The sequence below is a fragment of the Myotis brandtii genome, unplaced genomic scaffold, assembly GCF_000412655.1.
Source record: "Myotis brandtii unplaced genomic scaffold, ASM41265v1 scaffold896, whole genome shotgun sequence".
Taxonomy (NCBI): Eukaryota; Metazoa; Chordata; class Mammalia; order Chiroptera; family Vespertilionidae; genus Myotis; species Myotis brandtii.
In genome coordinates, this window is record NW_005371677.1 from 317,121 (window position 1) to 343,439 (window position 26,319).

General features: G+C 45.4%; 1 protein-coding gene across 1 annotated transcript in view; it reads left to right on the forward strand.

The window, feature by feature from the left end:
- The window catches only part of FBXO32 (F-box protein 32), a gene marked incomplete at its 5' end in the record, with an annotated part of 35,462 nt that overhangs the window by 553 nt on the left and 8,590 nt on the right, over positions 1–26,319 (forward strand). The window contains 5 exons of the mRNA XM_005885185.2: positions 6,135–6,247; positions 7,122–7,171; positions 8,696–8,788; positions 20,872–20,965; positions 21,772–21,956. Of these exons, the coding sequence (XP_005885247.1) occupies positions 6,135–6,247; positions 7,122–7,171; positions 8,696–8,788; positions 20,872–20,965; positions 21,772–21,956 (535 nt within the window). The remainder of the gene's footprint in view (positions 1–6,134; positions 6,248–7,121; positions 7,172–8,695; positions 8,789–20,871; positions 20,966–21,771; positions 21,957–26,319) is intronic.

Here is a 26,319-nt window from a genome sequence, read left to right on the forward strand (position 1 = left end):
ACGCCCCTCCCCCGCCTGGGGTGGCGGGCTCCCAGAGCCCCGGCGCTGTGGGTACAGTCAGGTGACGGCATGGGGTGAGGGTTCCGGCCGGAGCGCCGCCAGGCTCTTCCCACGCACAGGCGACCACGGAGTGGGCTGGGAGGATGAGTAACCAGGAAGGGGCGGCCAGATGGCCCTGGGGCACCGGCTTGCAGGGCGGACTTGCTTTGAGCGGCGGTGAGGAGTGGGGGCTGCAGAGCTGAGCAGGAGGGGAGGGAGGAGGAAGGTGAAATCCACACGTCTTCTGCTTCTGAGACGACCAACCATTTGCACCTGTTTCCTCCGTGACGCTTTGGGTTAACTTTCTTTGTACCCCTATTTCCATGGTGCCTATCAAATGCAGAAAGCCCACCTGGCTCAGCTGAGCCCCTCGAGGTCCCACCGGAGCCCTGGCTGGTGGAAAACCCGAGGCCCACTGAACCGGGAGTTCTGCGTGGTTAACAACACAGAAGCACTGACTAAGGTCTGGAATCTGTCAGTCTGGTTCTTAACCGTTGACTTCCAGATCCCTGGCATTTGGCCCAGGTGAGGAGAGCAATGAAAGTGGGTCCAGAGGGGATCTGTGCAGCCTGGTCACCCTTGGGTGCCTTTTCTCACCCACTTTGGTTAAAACCCCTGCCCTCCCTCCTTGAATTGACTTCAATGGACAGTTTTGTAAGGGTCAGGTTCCCGCTTACAGAAACCCGTGGTTGTTTGGCCTCTTGACACTTAATTTTAAGAAAACGACCAAGAAAAGACGGTGATTTTGACAGCTTGACCCCCAGAGCCCCCCCCCCCCATCTGTTTGTGATTTGTAAAGCATCAAACTCTTTATCTCCCAGTGGGGGAAAACAAAAAACAAACAGTATTTAATCTTGAAGGCCTGTGTGACAGAGACAAGAGCATATTGACCTCTATGCTGAAGATGCCTATGGGCAGATCCTAGGCAGGTTGGGGAGCACTGCAAAGACATTTTATTTCAAGAAAATTAGATATTTACTTACAGAAAAACACTGTGGCCCTAGCTGGTTTGGCTCAGTGGATAGAGCCTCGGCCTGCAGATTGAAGGGTCCCAGGTTCGATTCCGGTCAAGGGCACATGCCGGGGTTGCGGGCTCGATCCCCAGTAGGGGGCGTGCAGGAGGCAGCTGATCAATGATTCTCTCTCATCATTGATGTTTCTATCTCTCTCCCTTCCTCTCTGAAGTCAACAAAAATATATATTTTAAAAAAAGAAAGAAAAACACAAAGATCACCTGCTGTCACCAGACTGTCTTTTGGGAACTCAAGTTACCAATTATGCCTAAATTATTCTGTCCTGGAGAGAAGCTTGCTTCCTTCTTCCTCATTCCTCAGGAACGATGATCTAATATTTGGTACTTTATTTCTGTATAACAGTCCAGATTCTTTCTAGGGAGCCATGTCTCAGTGAGTCACCCAAATATAATTGCAGGATGCTCCTCAGTGGGAAGCAGACCACGGGGTTCAGCAGGAGAGGATTCAAAATAGAGCCTCTGGTTCATATAAATACTCCCACTGTCCCTGCTCCAGGAGATGAGACAGCATCACTCTCCTTTCCCAGTGAACAGTGGTGCCTCTCTCTCCATCCTACGGGAGACCTGAAGATGGTTTTAACTTAGCACAAACATTAAACCCAGACTGAGATTCCCTCGTGCCCTTCCGGAGTCTCCTTTCCTTCCTCTCATTTCACACCCTCTGAGCTAGAGCTGTGGCACTGGCTGTCATTATCACAACTGGTGATCAATATAGCGACTGCCTCTGGTTCTTTGATGAGTCAGAGTTTAGGAATCATTTGGTAGCTCCTAGCAAAGCAGCTGGCTGTTTGTTTGTGGAGTCCTGTATTTTTCCCCCCAGCAATTGTAAACAATCCCTTCCTTACTTAGCATGAGAAGTCTGCCAACTTCTTAAAAGAGGTTGGCCTTCTGAGACCTGAGTTTAAAGTCTCAAATATCCTCACTGTTTTTGGTCTTCGTGATGTTTCTCTGTGATGTCAGTTCTGTGATGTCAGGTTTGGGCCACAGGTGAAGTTGAATGCCTCTCCTGTTAGGAGAAAACAAAAGGCAGTCCCTTTCACAAAGGAAAAGGGGAGGTGGGGGAAGCATTGTGAAACAGAGGACTACAGAGACATGGTACACTTCTCTAATTCCAGGTCCCGTTCTGTGGCCTGCCCCAACAAGATCAGGGATGAAGTGTGCACGGGGACTGTTTCAGCCTGGGGCTAGTGTTTAGTGTTGACCACAGCTCCTCTGCACAGTGCACCTTCTCTGGACTCTGCTGGCTATGCTGTCTGTGATCCGAGGCCCTGGCCTCCTCCAGCCGCTGAATGTTACAAAGCTCACTGCTGCCAAGTGCCCCGAAATGAGATCATGGAGGATTTCAGATAAGCCTAAAGCAGGGCCCCTTCTCAAAAAGTTGAAACTACGCAAGACAGAGAAGGAATGACAAGTGTTAAATTTGGTGAGACAGTCCTAGCCGGTTTGGTTCAGTGGGTAGAGCGTCGGGCCACAGACTGAAGGGTCCTGGGTTCTATTCCAGTCAAGGGCATGTACTATAGTCGCAGGATCACCCCTGGCCCTGGTCAGGGTGAGTGTGGAAGGCAACCAATGTGTCTCTGTCACATTGATGTTTCTCTCTCTCTCTGTCTCTCCCCCTCCCTTCCACTCTCTCTAAAAATCAATGGGAAAATGTCCTCGGGTGAGGATTAACAATAAATAAATAATAAAATCTCAAAACAAAACAAAAAATTTGGTGGGACATATTTAAAATTCAAGGAAAGAGCTCAGAATGAGTTGGGTGATCCAAGAATATTTCAAGGAAGTGCTGGTGGAGGCACCTGAGACAGCCCTTCTCACCAACAACCCCCCTCCCTACCCTCATCCACCCCCAAATGAGTAATCTCAGCTGAGCCACAGCCACCCTTCTCCAGGCCTCCAGGCCTACAGTCAAAAAGTTTAATGTGGCCCTAACCGGTTTGGCTCAGTGGATAGAGCGTCGGCCTGTGGACTGAAGGGTCCCAGGTTCCATTCCAGTCAAGGGCATGTACCTTGGTTGCAGGCACATCCCCAGTGGGGGGTGTGCAGGAGGCAGCTGATCGATGTTTCTCTCTCATCGATGTTTCTAACTCTCTATCCCTCTCCCTTCCTCTCTGTAAAAAATCAATAAAATATATATTTTTTAAAAGTTTAATGTTGCTTTCCAGTATAGCTAAGGCTGAACCAGGAAGCAGGAAGTTTACCTTGGTGCCCTGGATGAGTAGGGCATAAGAAAAGAAAAATAATAGTTAAGATTTTTATGAGTGCTTACTGTGAGCAAGGCTGTGTTCTGAGAGCTTTATACACTAAGCAGGTTTTTTTACCATGCAATCCCTGTACTAACCATATACATTTGACAATTTGGGTATGTAACGGGGCAAATGAGCATAGAAATCTCATTGACCTTCATCTACAACTGAGCCCTTCAGAACAGCCACCGCTTTCTTAAATGGCCTGTTATTACAAAGAAAATGAGAAATAAGGTTTGTGCTTTTCTGCCCCTCCCTTTATTTCTGCTGCCAAAATAATCTTACTTTGAAATCTTTCCACCTTTTCTAAAGTTGTCTTCGAGTATCTTGGAATGTGTGATGATATTATAAGGCTGGGAGAGGCCTTCTTTCTTATTCTAGGCCTGTGCCTATACAAATCAGCAATAGTAAGAAGTGACTACAAAATAGCAACTTACTGGCTGTGATTGAAGCAAGCAACCTCCTTCAATGGTTTTGCTTTTTAAAAATAAATAAATAAATAAATAAATAAATGTCACAGGTTCCAGAATGGTGGTGGCTATTCTTGTTAAAAAAAAAAAAAAAAAAAAAAAAAAATCTGTTGTAATTTCCCATTGGCTTTGCATATCCTTGAAATGGACATAATTGAACTCTCAAAATAGTCTCTGGGTATATTATTGCTTAAAAGAAAACATATACGCAGGCAACATAAATAAACCCCATAACCATACTTTCTGGACCTTCCCTCGGGGGTCCCAGAACCTAATAACCAAGAGAAAAATACACGGTTTCCGCTTTGGTTCAAGCTTCTCTACATTCTGCAGTGAGAGAGCATCATTAGTTATGTCAAATTCTTCTGAAACTAGCCTTGGGAATGACTCACGCGGGCTTAACGCAGGTTATTGTCGTTTCCTTGAGGAAAGCAAGGGCTTGAATTTTTTTTTTTTCAGGAATGTTTTCAATTAGAAAGGAATCAGGTGAAATATAAATATTTAAAATTTCTGAGGCAAGGTCACAGTCTGTGGCCCGGGCTCTGAGATTTTTCTGCTCTACCTTCCAGGTATGATCCAGAATAATACAGCTTTGCTTTATATGTGGAATGTCAGCTCTCGGGTTTTGCTTGTGGTGCGTGTGTGCTTCCTTTAACAAGAAGCACACAGAACGGCCTCGCTGCTTCCTAAAGCTGTTCTCGGCCTTCGTGCATCATGGATCGGTCAAGTGACTTTCCATTTTCCCCTTCTCCTCAACCTTGATTGGAATTTCTTAAGTTAGCTTTAAGGACTCAGAGTTCTGCCCTCCCTTTGTTCTGCCCCTCTCCTGCCGCAAGTGGACAAACACACACTCCTGTGTGACACAAAGCTGGCCCGGAACATTCACCCTCGGCCTGCGGGAGAAAGTACCTCCAAGAGAGGACATTTCTACAGCATTCTCTCTGAAACCTAAAAATACCCTGACTCTCTGAATGAAAAGGAGAAGGCTAAAGATATTAGGAAGCGCAGTAAATGGTATTAAACAGGGCCTTCCGAGGGAAGATTAACAAACGATTGGTTATCCATCAAGCTTATCCCTATGGGTCTAGAGTAGACACTGAGTATGTTGTTGGTATTGTCACGTGCAAGCATTTTAGCAAGTTACTCATTGTACTCATTGACGTGCTATTTGAGAGACCATTGTAACAACAGGGGACTTGAACTTGCTTCAAACCCTCTTTTCTACCATTTACACAACGTCCACAGATTGGAGAAATACAGATGTGTCTGATTTAACTCAATTGGTGTTTGTCAAAAAAAAGATATAAATCAAATCACATTTTAAGTTTAGCAGAGGAACTCAGGGAATTGTAAAGGACTCTAATATATTGGTGGTGTAGTTTTTTTAAAACCTAATTTATGTTTTACTCCTTGGCATTCTATAACCTACCTTGCGTATACCTACATACCCCATGGGAGTTGGGAGAGTTGGGAACCTACCTTCCCATTCTACCCCAGTGTTTCTCCTGCTTCCCTTCTGTGGAAACGCTGCAGAGGTTGACCTTGAAGGGACATTGTATAGTAGGTCAGAACTCGGTCAGTCCTCCCTAATGATGGCTCAGCCTACGAGGGAACAATCCACGTGACCCAGGTTGACCCTGCGATTCCTCCAGTGACCTGGGACTTGGGCAGTTCTGTCTTTTCGGCCCTTTTGAATGTATGAATTGTGAACTCAGCTTGTTTCCTTTGGGATCCAAGGTCCTCACCTCCAACGTGATGCCGGTGTTAGTCCATTACGTGAAAACTAAACAACTAGCTCGGTTCACAAATCATCTCCTAGAAATGGAGTTTGCAAGTCGGATTTTTGTAAATGTGATCACGTTTTCAAGGCTTAGAGAGGCATGCTAGTTTAAAGCAGCTTGGGTGCACTTTCAATAGGAGAATTGTATGGTAGGTGAATTCTGTCTTTTTGAAAAACAGCTTGGGGTGGGGGCCTTTGCAAAACGAGGGCATTGTGCATTACAGGGATACCAGTAATGGCCCCTCTCCCACTACCTCCATTCATCCTCTTTGCTTAAAGTAATATTGTAGAGCCCTGTGTGGAGAGTGCAGGGCTGTGTGTCAAATACAATGGCAGGCACTGTTGGGAATTCAAAAGCAGCAGCAGCCCCCATCCCTGCCTTCCACTGAGATGTGACAATATCTGATCCTGAAAGAGGGATGTCTGTGCCTGGAGAGACCTCTTTGGAGGGGTATTTATTGTTGTGTTTAAGAAGCGTGTTTTATAACCAGTAAGCTACTTAGGGAAACAGCTCATGTTAAAGTATAGCTGTGACAGCATTTCCCCTCTCGTCTTGTTTTTCCTAGCTACTGCAACAAGGAAGTGTACAACAAGGAGAATCTTTTCAACAGCCTCAACTATGACGTTGCAGCCAAGAAGAGAAAGAAGGACATGCTGAACTGCAAAACCAAAACTCAATGTAAGCCCTTCGTTTTGAACTTGGGAACACTGTTTGAAGATGTTATGGTTGGCTTGGGGAGGGGGAGAGGAGTAATCACACCTCATGTTAGACATCTGCCTCGATGTTTACCGTGTCATTGACGGAGGATGCTGGGATCTTTGCACTCAGAAACCTGTCTATGCATTTTACGAGCAAGATGAATGTGTTCTTTATAGTCTTGTTTATACAGTCAGTTGCTAGCTGGGGTGTTTTTTTCCTGCTTGTCGCTTATATTTGACATAGTTAATTTAGTTATGATACAGTGATAAGGTCAGCTGAGTCAATTCCAGCGCATGCTTTTATTTTGAACTGTTTTGAGGCTTTGAAAATGGATTTGTTTCTCCCTCTTTCCTTGTATAAATATTAGTAACACTTCTAGATGCTGTACGTGAGTGTCAAAGGAGAGTGTAAAGTTCTATTAATAAGCAGGAATTACAGATCTTTAGTTTAATCCATCTGCACTGCATAGTTCCCGTGTGTTATCTGTTTTATTTCTACTTTTTATGACCTTGCATAAGTTGTAGGCTTGGCATATAAAACAAACTTGTACTTGGGTATTAGTTTTGTTGTTTTTTTTTTAGTGTGGAGCTATGAGGCATTAAATTTGAGTATCAAAGATTTGGAGTGCTTCAGACAAAGTAGAATTGTAACTCCAGTATCTATACAGTGCAGAAATTAGGCATTTGCAGCCTCTTAGATTGTCAGTAGAGTTGTGTGTGTGTGTGTGTGTGTGTGTGTGTGTGTGTGTGTGTGTGTGTTTGAAACTTTTTACACTCTGAGATAAATGAAAAAGAAACAAGTTTACAATCTTGGGCATGTTCAAACTGGGTATGTTTTCTTATTGTCTCTGTAGATTTTCACCAAGAAAAATGGATCTATGTTCACAAAGGAAGTACTAAAGAGGTGAGCATCATCTGTTATTAAAGAGTACGCTTAGCTTTATGCCTTTCCCGACAGAGTGGGGGGAAATTGAGCAACAGTGTTATTTCAAATCATGACTGTCTTCTGGGATGTGGGTGATGGTGACGAGCAGCCCACTAACTAGCCAACCATGAGTATCTAGGGCTCCAGAGAGAGAAGCAAAAGTCACTAGTTGTCCCCTCTCCCCCGAGTCATTCAGTAAGATAATGTATGTAAAAATAGGTATAAAGATGCCCACCTCAAATATATTATTATGAATCCCTGGCCTTTTTGCCTCAAGACAGTCCCTCCTTTTTGTTCTCAGATCTCTTTAGATTTCAACGCAGTTAAGTTTTAGCCCTGGAAGAGCTAATTACTAAACAGAGCAGAATGTTTTTGCCTGATCCATGTGAGGCACCGAGCTAGATGTACTAGTAGAAGGGGACCAGACTGTAATTACCATACTTGATGGCACTTTATACAACCCTTTGTGCATATTTTCTCTCTGCACAGGCAGTATTTGCTCAGACAACTAGGATACAAGGCAGTAGGAGAGAATGATGGACTTTCTATCATTAGAGAACATCTGGTTCCCTCTGTGATCTGAGACCCCGAAGGGTCAGTGAGGCACCCAGATACCCAGAGCTGAGCTGGGACTATGAGTCAGGGCTCTCTACTCCCAGTTCCTTATGGGTTCGTAGGTCAAAGATCAAAACTTCTTTTTTAAAAATAGATATGTTTTCATTGATTTTAGAGAGAGGGGAAGGAAGAGGGATAGAGAGATAGAAACATTGATGAAAAAGAGACATTGACTGGCTGCCTCCTGCACACTCCCTACTGGGGATTGAGCCCATAGCCCGGCATGCGCCCTGACCGGGGAATAGAACCATGACCTCCTGGTTCATGGGCCAACGCTCAACCACTGAGCCACACCTGCTGGGCCAAAACTTTTTGCTTCTTCGTGAAGCCTTAAAACCCCTTTTGATGATCAGATTGAGAAAGCACTGGCGATGCGAGGCAAGGTAGCAGGCAGAGTCGGCAGGTAGGTCTGCTGCTCCGTTTTTGCTTCTTCGTGAAGCCTTAAAACCCCTTCTGATGATCAGATTGAGAAAGCACTGGCGATGCGAGGCGAGGTAGCAGGCAGAGTCGGCAGGTAGGTCTGCTGCTCCTCCCAGGAGTGTGTTACCATGAGCAGCTGCCACCATCTCACACATCACACATCCAGCTCCTAGCCTTTCCTTGATGAGCAGCTACTTATGAATTTCCCCGGCTACTCTGTGCAGGGAACAAGGGCCCAAATGGTTCAAGTCCCAAAGAGAGGTGTTAACCTGTGAGTCACTGACCGAAGCAGCTGCCAGCTCCACTACCCCCATATTTGTGGCTCTCAGGAGGTTCCCAGAAAAGGCATGTCATGGCACAAGAAAGGAGGAAATGGTCATGGTTACCTAGGACAGGCACCAAGTGTATTCTGTCCAGTCCGGGTGGATTGTTCTGGAATAACCTCCGCATCCCTCTTCTCATGTTCAGCGCCATGGTTACTGCACGTTGGGGGAAGCTTTCAACAGGCTGGACTTCTCCACCGCCATCCTGGACTCCAGAAGATTTAACTACGTCGTCCGGGTAAGTCCCAGGAACCCAAAGGCTGACCCAGCCTCTTTCTCAAGTCGAATTGTCTTTTCGGGTTGTCTACAAGTAGTTTTCCCAAAGAAGTAACTTTTTAGGACCCTGAGAACTTTGAGGAAAGCAGAAATGGACTCCTCAACTTCCCCCTTCCCGACGTACTTCTTATGTGGGTTGTTGGGGTGTCCCTGAGATTGGCCCCGCTAGAGGACAGAGGGCAGATGGGTTGCCAGGATGCTTAGGGAGCCTCTCCCAGCCCCCCTGGGTAAAAGGGAGCACGCTGCAGCCAGCAACATTAGCGAGAGAGAACTGAGCAGTAAGCAAGCCATAAAGCACCTTGGCTGGTTTTGAAAACCTTCTGCACATCTGACTCTTCTCACGATCCAACTCCTTGACCCACTGCAGCTGCCTCTAGGTGAGCCCAAGGCTTTCTGGGTTCAGACCACAACAGTGGATGAGTTCAAAGCACCTCAGTGCTTCTTTCCCGTAACTCCCTCCCACCTCCACCCTCATATGATAACAATAGCCACTCCTGTGTTTACCTGAAACTACCTGTCTGGGTCAGTTGCTTTCCCTTTGTTTTTAATGAGCTGTCGCGAAATACCAATGATGATGATGGTCAAGCAAGTCAGTCTAGCCATGGCCTCCAAGTCAGGGATTCTTCTTAATTGGTTTATCATTGTGCGTTTTTGTCAGTGGTGCAGCCTGGGAGGTAGCAGCTGTTTGGATTTTAGGCTCAGGAGTAGGAGGGAACGTGGGTGTTGGTAGGTTTGGTTTTTATTTTCTTCTTCCCGGGTTGTTGTGCTCCTCCGTGCCATGTCATTGAGTCAGATGATTGCGAAGGCTCGGCCAGAGCGATGACATTCAGACCCCCTTGAGGCCCGGATCCTTCACCTGTCATCTGGGCAGATGCAGGGCTGCCGTCCCAGTTGACCTGATGAAAACCCAGGCCTCCTTAGAGGGAGGAGCTCTGAGCTGAGCCGGGGCCACATGAGCAGATCGGTCCACTCTTCAGCTGAGCCCTTATTCCAATCCAAAAGGGTTGAAAATAGGAGCCCGTCTCGATGAAACGTTCGTGTCATTAGGTGTGACTCTGTCACTTCAGGGAGGTCACTGCGGCCTGCAGCCCAGTGCAGGCTGGTTGGAGACAGGCCAGGAAGATCTGGACACTGTTGCTAAGAATATGAATAGTTTCCATCCTCTCAGTGTTGGAACCAGACACCCAGATCTGGCGTCTTCGTTACAAACTGGTCAGCAACATGGCCAGTTTTCAGATGGTTCTCCTTCCCACCTGTTATTCCTCTCACAAGAAAGAGAGTTACAGAAAGGAGCCAGGATCATAACAAGGAAAATCTATTTCATGCAATCATGCATTATCCTCCTTTATCCTTTCAATAACCCTACAAAGTGTAGGTACTTTTTAAAAAAATATATTTTATTGATTTTTTACAGAGAGGAAGGGAGAAGGATAGAGAGTTAGAAACATCCATGAGAGAGAAACATCGATCAGCTGCCTCCTGCACACCCCCTACTGGGGATATACCCACAACCAAGGTACATACCCTTGACCAGAATCGAACCTGGGACCCTTCAGTCCGCAGGCCGACGCTCTATCCACTGAACCAAACCGGTTAGGGCAAAGTGTAGGTACTTTTATTATCTCTGTTTAAACAAATGGAGGTGTAGCCCAGCAGGCGTGGCTCAGTGGTTGAGCATCGACCTATGAACCAGGAGATCACGGTTCAATTTGTGGTCAGGGCACATGCCCAGGTTGCGGGCTCGATCCCCAGTGTGGGGCATGCAGGAGGCAGCCAATCAATGATTCTCTCTCATCATTGATGTCTCTATCTCTTTCTCTCCCTCTCCTTTCCTCTCTGAAGTTAATAAAAATATATTTTTTAAAAATAAACAAATGGAGGTGTAGCAAGATACAATGAATTTTCCAAAGTCATGAAGTTACATAAGTACAAAAGGAGGATCTGAAGCCAGCGCAGTCCACAGTAAGTTTTATGTAAGCAGAGGACTGTCAGTAAAATGGCCCAGGGTCAACGGATTGAAAGCTCCTACCACCTTCACTGTTTCAGCCTCTCCAAGACTCAGTTTAACCTCAGCTGCACAGGATGGCTGTGAAACTCAGTAATGCATTATATATGGAAATAGTCTGCGGACCAGAAACTATTATGCAAAGTCAGCTACTGATATTTACTAGTATTGTTAAGTTGATAAAAATGTTTTTTCTACTTTAAAAATAAGAGTTAAGTAGGGGATCTTGCAGTTGATTAAGACTCAGCACGAAGCACTTGTGCCTGATAGTGTCTAATTGCCAGCTGTCTCATGAGCACTTTCTCTTCAATAATTTTGAAGTTAGAGAAACTGCCCAATGCTTTCAGAGTTGTTAGGTTCAGAAGTAGTGGAAAAATATTACTGTTTTGGAAAGAACAATCTTTTTTTTCCCCTTTCACTGTCAGAGCCCTCTGTAATTTGAGAAATAATATGTTATTTTTATGAAGAGCTTAAAACAATTTAATGATAGGCACTGCATTTTGAGGCTTTCTTCTGAGGAACTCAATACACTTCTCATATATTCTTCTTATCCTTAAACCAACTTTGCAAAGTGGCTTGCCAGTATCTTCTCCCCATTTACTACTTCGACTTAATGGTTTCTTGATGCGGCAGCGATTTCTTAGTTCCAGTAAGAAGCTGAACCAACTTTGAAGGCCTTAAAAAATTGTTTTATTCTCTTTAAAGGCAAAGTCCATTTTTTAAATAAGTTGTGTTCATGCTGGCTGACATCTCCAGAAGAAGAGACGCAGAAGGAATCAAAGAGATGGCCAACGCTGCTATCTCAAAATGTTATAATTTTGAATAGTCAGCACAGGAATTTGTGGAAATTTTGAAACCAAACATTTTGAATATAAATTGCAGAGGGTTTTATATTTTTAATATAAATTGCATTTGTACCGGAACTGAATTCAAGCTACACCTGACATTATCCCCTTCCCCACACACACCCAATGGCTTGAATACTATTTTAACTGTGGGTTTTAAAGATGACTTAAAGTCTTTAGAAGCAGCAACTGACTCATTTATGAATGGTCATTTTTTAAGAAATTGTTTACACCATGCCTCAAGACCAACACATTTTGGAAATTCCCCTTGTGGGGGGCGTGACTGGAGAGGATTCCAGGAGCTGGGCCGGTGGTGGGGCTCAAACTGGGTAACCACAGGAGGGAAGTGCTGACTGACTCACCCAGGGCCCAGAGAAAGTGAGGACCCAATAAACTGGGAGGGGTTCATAGACCACACACTGCTCATGGCTCCATGAAGTGAGCCTGCTGTGACCATGGCCCCAACCCTGGCTGCGTGTTAGAATCACCTGCGAAGCTGGTCGACAGAAGGCCACCTCAGCTGTGGCTGATGGCATTGGCTGAAGTGGTGCCCGGCATTGCTATGAAAATGCATCCACCAAGTGATCCCAGTGTGTTTTCAAGTTTGCAAACCAGCTCAGGAACTACTTGGGGGCCCAAACGGTGTATTTTGCACACTAGGTTTTTAAATAGATAGTGAGGCAGGCACACGGGATGCTTTAATGTCAGGGTGGCCTGTGACCTGGTCCTCCCAGCTCTCTCTATGGAACGAGACTGTGACCACATTGATGGTCACCACAGATGCCGTGTGTAGACCAGGAACGTCCTGGAGAACCTTGCCTACCAGTTTCCTGACTGGGATGAACTGACCCCCATAGCTAGCGGATCAGGAAGGACTAACGAAAGCTGCCCACTCTCTCTGTCCCTCTGCAGCAGAGAATCACAACCTAAACCCATGCATGTTCTTATTTTGTCCCTGCATCACCACCCCAAGTCCATTTGGATATTTCCAGCAAGTTATGCATTCCTACCACCTCCTAAAAGTCTCTTCCAAAAACATGTTTTAGTTTAAGTTGACTGGTGGTTTGGCAAACAAAAGCTGAAATAGGGCACCATGACTCAAATGCAAACCCAATGCCTTCAATTAAGGGTGTGCTGTTGCCAAGCCCCTGGTGGGGCGTGATGTGCATGGGCAGCCAGCCCCTCTGCCACTGTGACCTTGCATTAATTTAGTGCTGCACACACGCGGTGGCTGGCCTCCCTTTGATGGCGGGTGGCCTCTGCCTCTTGGATCTTAAAATTGATGTTATCTTTTTCCATTGCGACTGAGAAGCTGGGATGAAGGGAAGGTGTCCAGCCCTCAATGGCAACAGGGTCAAAATCAAAGAGCCATGAGCCCATTTAAAAATGGCTCACAGAAATGGTAGGGGATCGTGAGAACCCACTGCAGGGCACCATCAGTGAGGGCACAGGGCTGTCCGGCAGTGAATGGCCATCAGACTGCTAGTGATTTCCCAGGACAAAGTCTGCGTGTCTTGGAATTCCTGGCCTTCTCAGTCAGAGTGAGCACTGAGACAAGCAGAACCTGCTATGTCTGGGAGCCCACAGAAGTGAGGAAGCGCATGTAGAAGTGGGGGGCTACCTGAAGAAGTGAGGGTGCCCACACAACCACAGGAGTCATTGCAGAAGTAGGAGGGTTCCCACAGAAGTGGGGGCACCCAAAGAAACAGGGGAAGGCTGACAGACGAGATAGCGGTGTTTTTGACCATGGACCCCTAACAGTAAATAAATATGAAAACATGTGCTGTCCGTGTATGTCTACTCATGAATTCAGCTGTAAATCACATACTTATAGAAGGTGCTTATAGTGGTCTCTCCCGTTGTGTTGCTGTGAAAATTAAACTGAATACAAACAAGTAAAAGGCATTCCAACAGTGCCTGGTACATGGTATCAGTTGTTGCTGTTACTATTATCTTTAGGGTCCTAATTACAGGCATCAGAAAACTCTCAAAAATGGAAATTAAAGATGAAATAAAATACACAAGATTGATTTTTAAAATTCTTTCCCATCCTGCTTTGGAGACTGCTGGATCAAAGGTGTGCCTGTTTTTTTGTATGACGTTTTTCTTGAGGACTCAGAATCTAAACATATCCCACCACAGGTCCAGAAATATATTTCAGACTAAAAGTCTACCTAGGTTTCTAGGCTAACCCGGGTGCTCAATACAGGGGTTATGCTACACTGGACAGGTGAGCGGAGTTTTAAGTGCCTGTTCGGCAGACGTTTCTCCCAGTCATGGAGGGAGGCCCCGAGAGCATTGGACACTGTGTTCTGAGTTGCTGTGATTGAGGGTAGGACAGAGGTTTATTTTACGTCTCTGTGACCTAGGACCCGAAGGCCCCTGGAGTCCACTGAAGAAAGAGCTCTCCAATGGCCAGAAGTTGGCAGCATCCTCCTGCTAGGTCCCCATACCTAGCAAATTGTTTGGGGCAAATGCTTTCGACTCCCTAAACTGTATTGTAAACCCATAACCCTTCCCTGGTAAATCCATAACCGTATCCCTAGCGTTGCCATAGCCATTTGAGAATCATGTAGGACCTGGCCCCTGCTTGTCAGGAGCTCCTGGGCTACTTTGGGGAACAAGGTACAGCTACTGAAGTGGCAAGTTGAGTCTGGTCCTGTTTGGAGCATGGAGGGGGGAGCACTGGAGACAGCAGCTTGGAAGAGGTAGAACCCGAGTGTCTCCTTCCTTGAAAGATGGCCAGGTGCAGAGGAAGGTGGAAGGCTTTGCAAGGACAAATGTCCCGAAGAGAAACCTGAGATGGGGAAGAACAGAAGTGGAAGGGAGTGATGGTGGGCCCGGGGCTGAGGGCCATGTGACATCCAACCTCGTAGAATCAGAGGGTAGAGGTGAGGGGCGCTGGAGCAGATGGGGAGTCCAACTTAAGCAGGGTCATTGAGTCACACAGAGCTGTTCAGACTGATGCAACGGAGAGCAGGACGCCATTGCAAGTTCAAAAATATCTGGATGGATGGAAGGCAGAGGCAAGTTTCTCTCGGCCGAGAATACAATTAATCCGTGTAAACTTGGCCCTCCTTCTTAGGATCTTAACGCCCTCAGTTAGAGAGATGTTTCACTTGCAAATAATATTTACCCAGCCTTGACATGCCTGCAGATTATTAATGTAGCTGAAAAGTTTCCCTCTTCCAGCTTGTCAGTGTTCAAGCTCAACGTCAGAACAAAACTTTCCAGGTTTTTAACTTGTTTTAAATTTTATTTACCCATTAAATAAAGTACAGAGCACGCGGTGCAGGCAGAGGCATTGCCTGATGTAACCAGGAGTTTATTGCAAGAAACATTATCTTCCTGTGGGTACTGGGCATGTGAGAAATGGCAGGGGCTTTCTTGAAGCTGCTTTTCTACCTCTGATAATCCCGTGGCATGTTTTCCAATCAGACTTAGAATTCAACGTGCAGAGCACACTGTCATAGGAGATGGAGGGATTTGGGGATAAATTTATGTTCTTCATAGTCTATGGGAAATGGACTGTACTTGGGCAATAGCCTGATGGTTAACCTTGGTGTGGTTTTGTTTCAAACTAACAGGTAGGGCAGCTGCTATTTGTTGTTGATGCTTCTGAAGCCCTCATTATTTAGTGTCCCTCGAGATCTCAGCTGCTTGCCCTCCTGGAAAGTCTCTGTGATATGTTTGCATTGTAAGTAGAGGGTAGAGGTGGGGCATCAGTCTGGGACCAGACCCCATATGGATACCAGCCTGACAATTCAGACCATCTACCATTGACCTTGATTGTGTCATTTGACCATGTGAGGAGCCACCTCCTCTAGAGCAGGAGGAATTCGGGTATATTGTTTCCCAGGTCCCTTCCAGCTATAACACTCCTTGATTCTAATCTCATGTATTAACAAACAAATACTGGGTGAGCACTACCTTGTGCCAGATTGGGGTGGAGGGATAAACAAAACAATGCCTGCTGTCTTGAGAGTCAGATCCCAACTAAACAATTAGTAAGTAAACAAGTTCATGCCAGATATGTATAAGATGGAACAAGGAAGAACAATGAAACCACAGTAAGACAAAGATGGCTACTGGGAGGTTTCCATATAGGATGGTGATGGCGGAAGGTGGCTCTGGGCAGGTGACATTTGAACTGAGACCTGAGGGATGGGATGGAGCCAGCTTGTGAAGACAGGCAAGGGCGAAGGCTGGGAGGGGGGAATGAGCCTGTCCGAGGAACCTACGGCAGGCTGTGTGGCCGGAGAGGAACGAACTGGGGAAGCACTGTGACTATGAGGCTGGCGAAGGAGCAAGAACCAGATCAGGGAGGACCTTGCCATTCATGGGAAGGAGATTGGATTTCTTTTTTAAGTGCAAAGGGAAGCCATTTGAGGGTTCCAAGCAGAGAAGTGACATGAACTGATTCACTGGTTAAAGATAAACTGAAGGGAAGAGAAGAGAGGAAACCTGCTTTTTCTGTGGGTAAAGTGAGATAGGAGGGAAATCTCTTTTCTGCCCATTCATCTTCAAACCGTGGTTGATATCCACTCTGAGATTCGCTAGATGCTGTTGCTTGCAACTAGATTTTTCTCCTACGTGTCCAAACGAGCATGAGCCCAAGCTCAGGGGCAGGATGTGGTTTCAGTATGCGGTGACCACCCTCCCTTCCTCCGGTGGCCCAGAACCTTTCCTGTTACTGCGCAGCTAGTCGCTGCAAATCATGCTACATATCCCACAACCCACACGGTGATGACACCATGGAATTCAGGAGGAGCCGAGAACCGTCCTCCTCCTCCTCCCCCTCCACCCTCCTGCCTCTCCTTAAACACGGCCACAAATACCTGGCACCTGGGCTAAAATCTGCCCAGCAGAAACCAACAGCCACTTCCAAACAAGACATTTGCTTCCGCTCTCCTTTTCTCTTGTGGCAAAGAATCCAACTGGCTAAGGCCCAGCGGTTCTCAACCTGTGGGTCGAGACCCCTTGGGGGGTCGCCTAAGACCATCGGAAAACACATATATAACTACATATTGTTTTTGTGATTAATCACTATGCTTTAATTATGTTCAATTTGTAACAATGAAATTGGGGGTCACCACAACATGAGGAACTGTATTAAAGGGTCGCGGCATTAGGAAGGTTGAGAACCACTGGGCTAAGCCATCTTGGTAAATCAATGGCTAAATACAATTCTACTCTCCTAGGCACACAGCTCTCATGACACAGAAATTAATAAATCCTGTCCTCTTGACCACGAATTTCACACAGTACTACCTACCGGTTGGTTCTGGGCCTATTTTTCATGCTGATATGAAAAATGGGCCTAAAAGGTTTACCCAAAGCTAATAAAGGTGTTATTAACACTTTCTGGGTGTTATTTCTCCCTTAATGTTAAAAGCTGATTACCTGTCACAAGGTAATATTGATATAAAATTTCCAGACTCTTTCCCAGAACAGAACCATACATGGCATTGCTGCTGTTTTTAGAGTAAAGTTTGGCCCTGGGTGCAAATTTGATTGGCCTTGAGAAACTGAAGTTTTGAAGCTATCAACATACATGTGTTCTGTTAGACATATCTGGGCTCAAGTGCTGGTTCCGTCACTTACTACTGCTGGTATGTCTTAGGTGAGTTACATAACTTCTCTGAGCTGCAGTAGCCTCTGTTGTCAAATGGAGAACCCATCCCCATTGGGTTACCATTGAAGCTTAAAGGAAATCACACATGTAAAGTGCTTAGCACAGTTACTGCCATGTAATAAACATCCTTTATTATTATTAGCGAAATAAGATTTCATGGTAGATGCACCTATGTAAGTCATAAAATGTATCAACATTAACTTTTATTAACAGAGAGGGAGATATTAAATGTATCACAAACATAATAAAAATGACATAAAGGAATATTAAAATTTTGAAAGCATCTAAGCAGTTGGTTGACAATACATAAAATTGAAATAGAGGAGTTCTAAAAGTCTTTAAACCAACAGTAATTTTACCTAGTAATATTCTCTGTATTGTAATAATAATAATTCATTGAGTATATTCTTGGTACCAGGCACTATTATGAGTGCTTTATGAACACATTTTATCTTCACAGCAACTCTGAGACAGGAAATATTATTATGCATGTTTTGCAGATGGGAAACTGAGGCAGGCAGTCTGGCTCTACAGTCCTCACTCTTGAACCCTATTATATATACAGCAGAAGTTGGCAAACTAGGACGCAAGGGCCAAATATGGTCCCCCACCTTTTTTTGTAAATAAAGTTTTATTGGAACACAGCCACACCTGTCCATTTACATATTGTCTACAGCTGCTTTCATGCAACTGCTGAGCTGAGTAGTTGCAGTAGAGACCATATGGCCCAGAAAGACTATAATATTTACTATCCGGCTCTTTACAGAAAAAGTTTGCTAATCTTGATATCAACTTTAAATTTCACTGAAAGATTGGGGTTTGGAAGGGGAAGAAATAATAACTTATAATACTAATACTGTCTTATATTTTGTTTACATTGTTTTTTTTACATATTCATCTCATTTAATTCTCATAACAACCCTGTGATGTAAGTAGTCCTTCTATTTCCATTTTAGAAATGAAGAAACTGGGGTTCTGAGAGGTTAAATGACTTGAATCATAGACTCGACAGTAAACTCCATGAGTGTAAGGATCATGCGTCTGTATCCACATGTCCACGTCACCTACCACAACACCAGGATAGAGTTGCCACGCAAAAAACACTTGCTAAATGAATGACAGATATAAAGGTCACCCAGCGAGAGAATCTAGGTCTCCTCCCGACCCCACAGCTGCCCTGGAGGTGAAGAGAAGGACTTTCCATTAAGATGGGATTAAACACAGGGCAGTGAACATGTCATTCTGCTGTCGATGGACAAATTTTGGCTGCTCTATTCCTTCTCCTCCTCAGAGATCATTTCAGTCCGACCAAAAGGTTTTTTCTTTTCCCTCAAATGCACAGTCATGGTTCTGAGATCATTCTTGTCCTTGTGATTGGCACATTTTTAGACAAAACTAAAAGTGACACCCTCATGAGATGGTAGTCACAGGGACTCAGTTTGGGATGGATTCCAGACCGAGCTCTGCCCGCCCTCCTCCCACCCCCTTGGACTGCCCTTCCAAGAACGACTCGAGGCTTTGTTTTCTTTCATCATGCTTTGTGTTGGTCATGTGAGGCTCAGGGTATTAATAGACCATCGCTTGGCCTTCTGAATCTTGTTGTTGGTCCGGGAGATAAATGAAAGGTCTGGCCACTCCCTCTGTGCCATTTTTCACTCCTCTTTTGACTGTCACATGCTGGTTGGTGACAGAGCTGGGCCAGACAGGCAGAGGGCATCCAGGGTGGCCACTGCCCATGGACGTTTTGAATTTTTGCCTCTCTTAGTGGCCACTTGGTCAGCTCCTGACTTCCGACCTTGGATCACCAGTACTAATCTTAACAAACCAGCCGCTGCCTTTTCCAAGCGCCTTCTCCCAGTCAGGTGACAGCGTCTCTGCCTGCATGTGTGAGAGAGAGAGATGCCAGGCAGGGAAGGAAAGCTTTGGGGGTGGTTCTTTTTGTTTTTTATTTTTGAACTTAAAGTTATGCTCAGGAAATTAAAAGCCTGTATGTGGTTTGACAGGCTCCCAAGGGGCTCCATGGGGACAGAATTTTTAAACAAATGCTTTGGAAGCAGAGGTTCTTTGAATTGCTTGGGGCTTGGATCCAACAGTTTCAGTTCTCCTCTGCAGCCCAGTTTTTAGAATGTCACTTTGCTAGTTCCCTCAGCCTTGATTCCAGCACCCAGCACAGTGTCATATCATATCCAGTGTTTACTGATCTGAAGGAAAGTTCAGTTGGGGCCTGGCCAGGAGATGAAACTCCCCTGGAAAGTTTCCGAGGAGCAGGGATTCAAGCTTTCAAATAAAGCCAAGATCTTGGTTCTCTATGTCTAGTTTAGTTTTTAAGACTAAGGCTAGTTAGGTTTTCCTGAGGCCTATTGGATTCTGGTAAAATTATTTTCACTTTACATCAACCTCTTTTGTTGATGACTCTGTGAAAGCATGAAGGGTGGTGAGGACTCTGCCAAGGCCTCTCACTGCGTGTGGAGTAATTGGTAAGGATTAGTTTCTCAACCCTCACTTTGCCCATCTGTGAAATGGGTCACTGAAGTCTGCAGTTTTACTTTTCAACAATAGAATCTTTGAATTTTCACAAAAATCTTTCCACATCTGTAAAGAATCTTGCTATGGAAGGGAAGGAAGATTGGGCTGAGGATGGATCAACTTAAGTTACTATCTCTCTTCTTAATTGGTGATCATGGGGGTGGTGGGAATGGGACATACTTCTTCAATGAACAAACTCACCTTTATTTCCCACCTAATTAATGCCAGCCACTCTGCTCAGGGCTGTATGTGCATGCCCTTGTGAAAAGCTCTCAATAGCCTTGGGGACTCTAAGTATTAGTAGTACAGATGAGGAAACTGAGGCACCAAGAAACTCAGTCATTTTCTCATAGTCACAGAGACAATAAGTGGTCAAACCAAGACTTGAACCTAAACCTAGAGCTGCAAATATCCTAGCCTCTTAGCAATAGATACTCTACATCCCTGAATTTCTCTCTCTTCCAATGATTGGACTCTTTCTACAAAAAGTTAAGTGCAACAAAAGAGTGTAATTAATAGGCATTTTCATTGAATGCTGCATAAGCAGGAGATGTCCTGGTAAGAATGGCCACTTCCTTGGAAAGTGCCTGGGAAAGGTGAACATGAGCATTTGGGTGCCTTGCAAGCAGTCAGTGCCGGTGGGGAAGAAGTTCAGTGCGGGTAAAGAAGTCCTGCTTGGAGTGATTATTCGGAACTCAGACATTCGCAGGTCATAAGAGGTTTTGTTCCCTTCAGAGTACATCAGCTCCACTTGCTGAAGTAGGACAAGCGGAATGAATTAGCCCCGGCTGCAGCCAAACTCTTTATATGTAAAAGAAAAAAAGCAATTAAATATTCAGTCTGATTCTTGGGTTTTGAATTACCCCCATTTGTCTTTCCCTTTGAGCATCTGCTTTTTATTGCCTCGTGGCCCTGCCTGCCGTTTATCTCTCCCCGTCAGTCTGTATCTACGTGTCATGTGACTCAAAAGCAAAGATTAGAGGAGAAAAATATCTCTGTATTCTAAGCCTGGCAACTTCTATTTTTACCCACAGCTGTTGGAACTGATAGCGAAGTCACAGCTCACATCCCTGAGTGGCATTGCCCAAAAGAACTTCATGAACATTTTGGAAAAAGTGGTACTGAAAGGTGAGCTCTCTCTCGCTCTCTCACCCCTTTTTATAGGCGTGGGGACGGACAGATGGATTTTCCAGCAGAGTGGACATGTCGTTAGATGTAGGGGAATGTGAGTGGATGGAAAGGAATCACTCCAGATGCATCTCAGATCCCAGATGAGAAAAAGGCACAACTCATGCCCATGGCAAAGAGTAAGAGCACCACCCTCCTGTCCTTTTCCTGAAATCATCTACCCTGCCGTAAGCCTCTCGGTTTTCTCAGGGTCAGCACCTGTCCCCACCTTGGATACCAAGCCTCTGGAGCCCAAATCCCTAGAAAATGGAGCTGTGTACAAGGCAGAAGAGATTCCTGGGCTCTTGGAGCTAGAAGGAACCTTGGGTTTTTGGATCAACTGAGTCATTGTACATATGGGGAAACTGAGGCCCATGAGAAAGAGTGATTTGTCCAGATCACACAGAGTCATCCATCCAGGATTAGAACCCATGCTCCCCAACTCCCTTATGCTCCTACCAATAACCATCTAAACGGGATGCAAAAGCACCTGCTTTCAGGTCAGGTGAACCACTGGTGTGGGTGGAACAATGAAAAAGAAAGAGTCTTTGTAGAAAACTAGGGAGACTAGAACAAAGAGGGACCCAGATAACGGAAACTCTACCCGGTAGCCTCGAGTGCAGAAGCTTGGCCAGGCCGAAAGAAAACCGTATCCCCAGAGGCCGTACCCCGGTAACACGAGCAGCATACAGAAGAAAGGCCCCCTTACACAATGTAGGGTGTCCCAGTGGCCTAACTATTATTTCTCTCTTTCTTCCCCACCCAAGTCCTGGAAGACCAGCAAAACATTAGACTAATAAGGGAACTACTCCAGACCCTCTACACGTCCTTGTGCACATTGGTGCAAAGGGTCGGCAAGTGCGTGCTGGTCGGGAACATTAACATGTGGGTGTACCGAATGGAGACGATTCTGCACTGGCAGCAGCAGCTGAACAACATTCAGATCACCAGGGTAAGCAGGGCCGCCCAGCTCGGCCTGGCAGGGGAAGCTGCAGTCGGCTCTTTATCTCCACTCTGGTGCTGAAGAGCCTGGACCGTTCTATTCTGGTGCTGTCTACTGAGTGCTGGAGGGGGCCTCCTGATAACGGGAGGCTGGGAAGAAGAACTTGGCGAGACAGGATCAGAGGGTGTGAAAGAGGAAACGTGGTGGGAGACCCGGCAAGTGGGCTTTGGGGAAGAGGCTGGCTGTGCCGCTGAAATCTTTAGTGCCGTTTGCAGGTCTCTCCTCTTCGGCCTTTTCTTCTTAAAGCCTGTGTTGCTTGCAGCTTTTGGATGCTGCCGCCTTGGATACAATAGAGCGGTGGCGGCCGTGGCTTGGAGAACTGGTCCCAACCTTTTAAAATTCTAGTTCCAAATCTCAAGGGTTAGGACAAAGGAAGCCTTTGATTAAAGACTATGAACATACATGTGAGAAAACACATGAGCAATTCTAATTCAAAGCCCCACCCCACCCCCCAAAAAAGAAAGAAAAGTCCTATATTACCAGCTTAACTACTATCAGTGGTTTCTTTTCGGTTTTAACTTGGCCCTCGGTTCTCGTCTTCTCACCAGTGAGCAGGAAGACCAGGGCCCATAAAAACTGTGAGGAGATGCGAGGTAATCTCCCAGGGCTCACTAATGGACAGGCGCACTTAGGCCGCTCATGTCGCACTTGGCTGACTTATCTAACCACTGACCACGGCTGCTTTAAGTGGTTCCGGGACCCACGCTGATAAAGTTTGGGTCTGCCCCACCTCTCCAGAAAATAACATGAAAAACCTCTTTGACCTCTTTTAAATGATTCTTTTGCTAAATGAAGTTTTCCCAATGCAGTGTCCTTGAAATTACTGTTCAAAACCTCTCTGCACCTTAGTTTCTTAAACTCTGAAACAGAGGCCTCATAGTATGTGACTTCCTTAGAATCACACACATGCATACACATACACACATGCACACACACACGCAATGCAGAGCACAAGCCCAAGTAATCTATCAAAAGCAATCTCAATTCTTAGACTGTTATAATACAAGACTTTCCTATGAGCGTTTATCTGATTTATTTTAAATTATTCCATTCCCATCTCTCAAGGGTAGGCATAGTTTGACCCTGTAAATTTGAGGCCCAAGTTTCCAGCTTATCTCTCACAGAAGACCCACTTACACTTTCTACCTAATCTCTGGCATTATCTGTAGCCTGGACTTAATACTTCATGTTTTTTTCTAAGCCCAGAAGAGAATTACCCAGCCAGTGATATAAATGAGCAAGTCCCATTTGTCCCAATCCATCTTCCCTCCAGCAACTTTGGGACACCCAGTGGATGTCACTTTTGCCCAGAGCTGGCCTCTGTGCCCTCTGTCCACCTCTCAGGAGCCCCTTGACCACATCCACCCACGTACCTTGCACTTCGATGGGCTGACTTCCCCAGGGGCCCTTTCACTTGACCCACACACACCCTTGGGAAGTAGCACTGTAGTTTCTATTTCTTCATTGGAGGTGAGGGGGTCAGAGAAGTTCAGTGACTTTCCCCAAGTAACTCAGCAATTAGAAACAGAGCAAGGCCAGAACCCTGGACTCCTTATTCCTAAAATGGCAAAGTTTTCTTAACATCAGTGCTTTCCAAACTTACTTTCAATCCAGCTTTCTTCCAACTATTTATTCAGTGATTCAGCTTTTTGCAAATCTTTTAAATCCAAAGAAATCCCACATAGAGACGATTAAATACTGAAGTTCATCTCATTCTGCTCATGGTGCTCCACTAGGCCAAGCTGTTCTCTGCACACTCTCAGCTTGGTCCTGGCTTGGGCCTTTTAACTTGTCACCTCCCCTAACCACCCAATCTGTTGAAGCCACTATCATCTCACCTCCTCCAGAGCAGTTATTACCATCTGAAATGACCTCATCTGGGGATTCACTCTGTGGTCTCCATCCACTGTCTCATCAACTCCACAAAGAAAGAACATTACCATCTTGTTCCCTGCTCTGCCCCCTCTATCTGGCATAGAGTAGAAGGCAGTCAATAAATTTAGTTGAATGAATGAATGATTAAAGGGAAGTTTCTGCCCACCGCCTGCCTGAAGTACTTGTGAGATTTAAGAAGTTAATACATGGAAAGCACTTGGAACTGTGCCTGCCATGCAGTAAGTATTGTAAATGCATCAGCTGTTATGATTATTAAGGGCTCACTCTGTGGCGGACACTCTTCTAAGTCCTTTACATTCAGCAGGATGGGGCAGAAGTAGGTTTATAGTTGTATGTGAAACAGAGTTTATTCTTGTATTATTCTTAATCATATTACTTTCTGTATGAACAACTGTAAACCCACTTTTGCCCCACCCTGTATATCAACCCATCTAGTGAATAACTAACTATAAGTAGGAGTCATCACAATAGCTAATAGTTCCTGGGCACTGTGCTAAGGACTTGCGTGCATCCGCTCATCCATTCCTCCCAGCAACACTGAGATACGCGTTTCCTCATTTTGTAGAGGACTGAGTAGTTAGGAATAACCTGGCCGGGGTGTCGCCACCTTTAAGACAGAGCTTGGGGATTGAACCCAGACCTGTCTGCAGAGGCTGTGCTTTCAGCAATGCTCTCTCCTCCCTCAGGCCCTCCTTCTTGACCTTCCTTGGCCATGAGCTGCAAGATTTTGAGAGCAGGAAACCCTGAGAGTCTTGAAGAGCTTTTCATGCAAATGGATAGAGAAAGAGAGAGGGAGGGAGAGAGAGAGAGGAGAAAGAGAGAAGGGGTTTAATTACTTCAGTCTGGACTGTATTTAAAAAGCTTACTTTTTAACAGTTTGGACCAAAGAAAAGTACTTTATTACACGAAAATATTAACAGGTGACATTTATATGAATTGCTTTCTAGTTGTCAAAAGTTCTATCAGTATCTTCTTGTCCATAAAATTTTTATATCTAACTCTATGGAGTCAGTTTTTTATTGGCAAACTAATTAGTATAATAAAGGATGAAAAATGAAAAGAATGGGGTTGGGGGAGGGGGGTTAAATAGAATCACAGAGCACTGTGAGCGAGGCAGGGTTTTGAAGCCTGTGGGCAGGGAGGACATAAAGGATTTTAGCCAAATGCTCGATCAAAGGAGCAAGAGTAAATTATTTTTCTCTTAAATGTTTATATTCAAGAAGAAGAAGGCACATAAGCAGTTAACCATGTATCAGGAGTAAGGGCTCAGCATGGGGTCTGGGCAAGAATTTTGGAAAAGTTCAGGTTTGAAAATTTGAGGGTGAACTCTGCCAAGCGGACTTTAATAGGAGTTCATATAATAATTGGCCTGGGAGTTTTAACCAAAAAAGTAGATGCTTTGAAGTGCTGGGAACAAAGAGAAAACCTCCTGGCAGTTTTATTAGCTCACATGATCAGCAGCAGATGATAAACGACAAATAGGTCTCGGGCCTTCTGCAGCCCGGCAGAGCCCTGAATTTTACAAACAATTGAAAGTTCAACCCCGCAGCCTGAGCAATAAAAATTGCCAAGTCATAGACACTTCTGATGAGTTAGGAGGCTGAAACGGCTCCAGACCTGAGCTTGTTGGAGCTAGAAGGGATCTTCAGAATCTTCTAAACCAATTCATTTTGGACATGGGCAGACAGACCCACACTTCCCAAGGGTACCTGGGACCCAGATCTGTTGCATGTCCCTCCCATGTCAGTTCCCATACTTCTTCGTAGGCCATCCTTCCAGGTCCCCCGCCACTGCCACCTTCCCTCTACATGCCTGTCCTGCTTTGCAGGGGACACAGGATGGAATTGCTAATTGCATGTCCCCCAGGAATCCTGGTGGTTGGGCTTTGATGTGCTGCCTATGGAGTCTAGTTCCCTAGAAATTTGAGAAGGAAACTCGATACCCATTCCCAGGATATTTTCCCCTGAGCTAAGGAAGGGTTTCTTCATTCTGTACTTTTTCCTGTGACCCACAGAGGTGACAGAATACTGAGCTAAAAATGTCAGTAGTAATACCCATTCCCAGGATATTTTCCCCTAAGCTAAGGAAGGGTTTCTTCATTCTGTACTTTTTTTCCTGTGACCCGCAGAGGTGACAGAATACTGAGCTAAAAATGTCAGTAGTGCACACTCAGAAAGCCCACCCAGGAATCAACCACAGTCTCAGGTGGTTTGTGCTGACTTCTTATCCAGATGGCAGCATCCAGTTGATGCTCAAGACCTGTCAGCAAATACTGAGGACTGTCTATGTAGAGACTGCTCACAGAGCGCTTTCTGCACGCCTCCTAGGTAGCATTTAACAGATTTTTCTAGAAGTATTTGCTTGTTTCTGGGTCTCTTGCCTGCCTAATGAGCCATTGCAGCACCTCCAGGGCCAG